The sequence below is a fragment of the Quercus suber genome, unplaced genomic scaffold, assembly GCF_002906115.3.
Source record: "Quercus suber isolate HL8 unplaced genomic scaffold, Cork oak 2.0 scaffold_147, whole genome shotgun sequence".
Classification (NCBI taxonomy): Eukaryota; Viridiplantae; Streptophyta; class Magnoliopsida; order Fagales; family Fagaceae; genus Quercus; species Quercus suber.
The window spans coordinates 400143-405706 of NW_027069608.1; the positions used below are offsets into that span (position 1 = coordinate 400143).

The 5564-nt window shown below is 38.8% G+C and overlaps 1 protein-coding gene across 1 annotated transcript; it reads right to left on the reverse strand.

The window, feature by feature from the left end:
- Nucleotides 1-904: 904 nt before the first annotated feature.
- LOC111987370 (probable F-box protein At4g22030) lies at nt 905-2125 on the reverse strand. Its single transcript, XM_024019079.2, has one exon. The coding sequence runs from the start codon at nt 2123-2125 to the stop codon at nt 905-907; it is 1221 nt and encodes a 406-aa protein (XP_023874847.2).
- Between the last annotated feature and the right edge of the window lie 3439 nt (nt 2126-5564).

Here is a 5564-nt window from a genome sequence, read left to right on the forward strand (position 1 = left end):
GATATATTTATATATATAGACATGGTTAAATAGCTTTTAGATATATATATATATATATATTATTGCACTAAGGATTGCTCTATCTGGGTCCCTACAGGCTACATATAGTGGACAGATGTGTATTTGCAAAAAAGAAAAAGAAAATTCTAATTATACCACAAAATATTCATATTGTGATTGAAAGTTTTAGTTCATATGGATATTTAGAATTTCGACTTTTTATTCTAGCTAAGTAACAAAAATGTTTTCAATATTATTTTTTTGCATATATAATTATGTAACCAAAAAAAAAAAAAAAACATATTTATATTGAAAGCTTTGGTTCATTTAATTATTTAGAATTTACAATGTCTGTTTTAAGGCCATGTTAATTAGACATAATACACACCTCATCCGACTCATTTGCTCTATAAATTAAATCCCAACCCTGTACGTACTGTCATATCAATTTGAGAGAGAGAGAGAGAGAGAGTGAGAGAGAGTCAGGTTTGCTTAGCACTATGGAATTCTAAGTTCTGCTACTGACTTTCTTCATCATTATAGGCTTCAATCTTTCAAAGGCTCAAATGGTTCCAGCCATGTTTGTGTGTGGAGACTCATTAGTAGATGTGGGAAACAACAATTACCTAAAGCTCTCTATTGCCAAGGCTAAGAGCATTCCCATCAACAATTTTAAAAAATTTAGCATTTATCCTCTCAAAATCCAAATTTATAACATATAACACACTACTTTACAATCTTCCTTACATCAAGACTTCTAATTTTTTTAACACTTCATCTAAATATTATTTCTTTATCATTTTTTATTCTTTTTTATTCATCCTCTCTCTTTCTCTGTCTCTCTCTCCTCTGTGTCTCTCTTTCACAACCCAGCACCGCCGACCATCACCCACCCATATCACAACTACCACATCCACCCACCCATATCACAACCACCACATCCACCCACCATCGCCGCAACCACAAACAGCAGCCCAAAAAAAAAAAAAAAAAAATCCCCATTTTCCCTCCTATCAGCCTCTTCTTCCTTCAGGTTTGATTCTATAGTCTCTTCCATAAGCCTAAAGAACCCAGCTGAGTCCCTATACATCTCAAACACCATCCCAACTTGCCCACCGTGCTCCACAGTGTTAACCACAGTGGCTAAAGCTCCAAACATCACTGCCAAAAATGCACCCCATGTGCCAATGAAAGGTAATCCCTGTAATATTGACCCAACTCCAGCCAAACCAGTAAACAAAGGACCACATACTGCAAGAATTTTGTTAACTTTAAGTACTACTTTGCTTAGCCTCACATATTCTGCTTCATCTTTTCTCTTCATAACCCCAAGAACCTCTCTCATTTCCTCTTCAAGCTTCTCATTCCACCCATTTCTGTTTACTTTCCCATTACCCTTTTCTTGTTGAGTTTTCAAATAATGCTTTGGCCACCACACAGCAGGCTCAACCTTTTTTGGAAATTTATCAAGCATTGTCCCAAGTAAGGGAAGTGGGTAGGCCTTATCAAGTGCCAAAACTTTATTCATAGCATCTTCTACTTCATCTTCAGTTGGATTTTGAAGAGCCAAAGTCATTTTGATATCCTCATGAAGTTGCTTAAATAGTCTGGAAGCATTTCTTTGTTCTTCTGCAAGCTGAGAAGGCTGAATCTTATTCATCACTAGTAAAATACCAGTGACAGCCATATAGAGAAGACTAGAAGACAGCTTTAGAGCCAAAATAACTGGCGCTGAAACTCCAACTCCACTCACAGCCACAAGTCCAGCCATAGTTGCTGCTGTGACTGTCATTCCATTAACAGAAGTTAGCAGAAGACGGTTCCAGTTATCTCTCTGGGACCCTATATTCTTGTGCATTTCTGCTCTATCTGCTACAATTTCCATGATTGCATATAACTCTTTCACTGCCTTTGTTTCTATCTTAGGTTTCATTTCTATTTGGGTTAAAGCAGATTTAAAGGTTTGTAGCCTTTTACTTTGTTTCAACTCATCAGCAAGGAGCCTAGGAAGAGAATGATGATTTGATGGTTGGAATTTTTGGGCATTTAAGGTGGCTTTGATTTTTCTGAAGTAAGCTGAAGAAGAAGAAGAACAACAAGAAGAAGCAGCTTGAAGAGTAGCCATGAACACTAGCTATATGATCACCTACTTCTTGCTTAACACAGTTGAGCTAGAAGGTGTTGTAGTGAAATGAATGAGTATTAATTCTGAAATATATAGAAGAAGATCGTACCGTGAAATGGACGTGTGGGCCTCAATTCTTTAACGTAAGGAATGAGTTCATGGGTTGGGAGGTTGGACTAGTTCACCAACATTGATTTACCTTTGCTTTTGCCCCAACAGTTTTACTTTTTTGACTTTCAAAATGAAAAAACCATGTGAACCTTGAAGTGAACTTTCCACGCGCTACCCGAAGTCCAAAGAGTTATTGCCCTTAAGAATTTAACAATTTATCGTGAATCGCATGCAATCACAGTAACTTTTGAATAAAAAGCTTTCACATATAAATGTTGGAAGTCATTGCCCGTGCTATATATACTGCTTACAGTACAGTAATTTTGCTAGTTAATTTGTTTGTGCTTCAAGGCGACCAATATTGATTAATATAGTGAGGTCTAAAATCAAATTTATACTTTGCCTACCATTTCGTCTACATTGCATCATTGCCACAGCGATCCGATGAAGAAAATCAATTATTGTCTTTGTCTTCTATGTGACTAGTTTCTTTTAGAATGCTGTCCAGATTTAACCACTTGCAATAGGAAGTATACCCTGTTGCAAGGTATGCTTTCTCCCTCTCATAAGCTGGTGGGATGCATAGCTGGCAGGTCCCATGTGAGAGAAGAGAAACATACACCGCTTGTAGAAGGGCAATAACTCTGCTGAAACATACATAGCTGGCAGTTGCCCCATCTGACTTCTTAAAAAGACCGTCTTTCTGCTATGCTTGAGCCAAAACTTAATGCTTTGCCCCTCTTGACACGGAAAAGAAATAAAGGATCCGTTTAGATAGCATTTATTGTTACTGAAAGTTGATAAAAACTGATTGTTGCTAAAAATACTGTAGCAAAATAATTTTTAAATGTGTGAATAGTATTGTGGGACCTATTTTTAATATTAAATAGTGCATGAACAGTGCATAAACAGTACACGCACAGTAAAATTTGTCCCCTAAAGTCAAAAAAAAAAAAAAAAAAAAAAAAAACACCGGATGAAGCTGGACTTGGTCCTAAGCATCCCATTGGAGCCGCACTCCTGTGGAGGACACAGATCATTTGGCCCTTCACCTCTCAGGTAAGTATACTGTAATTCTGGTTCACAAGTTTCTAACTAATGCTAATTTGGTGCAGGCCATACAGCCACCAGCAGCGGCGAAGTGGCATTTGGAACCAAATTTGGGGGCTTAATGTGCCTAATAAAGTGCGGCACTTCCTATGGGAGTTTGGCAAGGATGCGGTACCAACAAAGAGAACTTAATGAAGAGAAAATCTTAATGGAAGACAAATGTGAACAGTGCGGTGTAGAGACTGAAACGGCAATCCATGCCTGTCTGGGAATCGCGCTATGCTCGATGAGATATGGGAGGCGGTTCCAGGTTTTGAAGACCGAAGACACATACTATCTCAAACACTTCAGACCTGATCCGTGTGTTACATGAGAAGAAGAAAAATCTGGAACTTATGGCCACGGTGATGTGGACAATTTGGTACCGACGCAACCAGCTCCGGACTAGTTCAAAAGAGTTTCCCAGATCGCAGGTTCTCCATCAAGCAACCCAGTCCCTGGCTATCTTCCAACAAAGCCAACAATCCACTTTCCAGCACTCATCTTTGCCTCGATCTTTCCCTCGTGCACCGTTGAATCCACCACAGCCGAACTGTTTTAAGTTGAACTTTGACGGCGCCATGTTTCCGGAGTTGGGCAAGGCTGGTCTGGGAGTGGCCGTTCAGGATAGTCAAGGTACTGTGATTGCTTCGCTGTCGGAACAAGCTCCTATGCCATTTTCATCGGACATCGCGGAAGCCATGGCAGCAGCTAGGGCGTTGGTCTTTGCACAGGAACTGGGCATACACAGCATTTGTTCTTGAAGGCGATTCAGAAATAGTGATTAACACCCTACGCAGCAAGGAAGTTTCGCTCTCTTCGTTTGGTCACCTTCTGGAGTCAGCTAAATCCATGCTTGTTTCTAGTAATTGCTTAAGTTTTTTCCCATGTACGTAGAAGTGGTAACAAAATAGCCCATAACCTAGCTAGACATGCAAAAAATGTCAGAGGTTTTTCAGTGTGGGTGGAGGATGTTCCACCTCACCTAGTCGATGTACTCTTCGCCGACCCCGGCTGATATTATAATAGCAGTAGTTTTCTTTCTCAAAAAAAAAAAAAACTGTTGATTGGTTTAAAGTGGGACTAAACTGTTTGGTTGGGTTTGGATACAGAGGAAAGTCATGGCGCGTTTCACTTGTTGCGTTTTCTCTTTTTTTTTTTTTTTTTTTTTTTTTTGACTTTAGGGGACAAATTTTACTGTGCGTGTACTGTTTATGCACTGTTCATGCACTATTTAATATTAAAAATAGGTCCCACAATACTATTCACACATTTAAAAATTATTTTGCTACAGTATTTTTAGCAACAATCAGTTTTTATCAACTTTCAGTAACAATAAATGCTATCTAAACGGATCCTTTATTTCTTTTCCGTGTCAAGAGGGGCAAAGCATTAAGTTTTGGCTCAAGCATAGCAGAAAGACGGTCTTTTTAAGAAGTCAGATGGGGCAACTGCCAGCTATGTATGTTTCAGCAGAGTTATTGCCCTTCTACAAGCGGTGTATGTTTCTCTTCTCTCACATGGGACCTGCCAGCTATGCATCCCACCAGCTTATGAGAGGGAGAAAGCATACCTTGCAACAGGGTATACTTCCTATTGCAAGTGGTTAAATCTGGACAGCATTCTAAAAGAAACTAGTCACATAGAAGACAAAGACAATAATTGATTTTCTTCATCGGATCGCTGTGGCAATGATGCAATGTAGACGAAATGGTAGGCAAAGTATAAATTTGATTTTAGACCTCACTATATTAATCAATATTGGTCGCCTTGAAGCACAAACAAATTAACTAGCAAAATTACTGTACTGTAAGCAGTATATATAGCACGGGCAATGACTTCCAACATTTATATGTGAAAGCTTTTTATTCAAAAGTTACTGTGATTGCATGCGATTCACGATAAATTGTTAAATTCTTAAGGGCAATAACTCTTTGGACTTCGGGTAGCGCGTGGAAAGTTCACTTCAAGGTTCACATGGTTTTTTCATTTTGAAAGTCAAAAAAGTAAAACTGTTGGGGCAAAAGCAAAGGTAAATCAATGTTGGTGAACTAGTCCAACCTCCCAACCCATGAACTCATTCCTTACGTTAAAGAATTGAGGCCCACACGTCCATTTCACGGTACGATCTTCTTCTATATATTTCAGAATTAATACTCATTCATTTCACTACAACACCTTCTAGCTCAACTGTGTTAAGCAAGAAGTAGGTGATCATATAGCTAGTGTTCATGGCTAC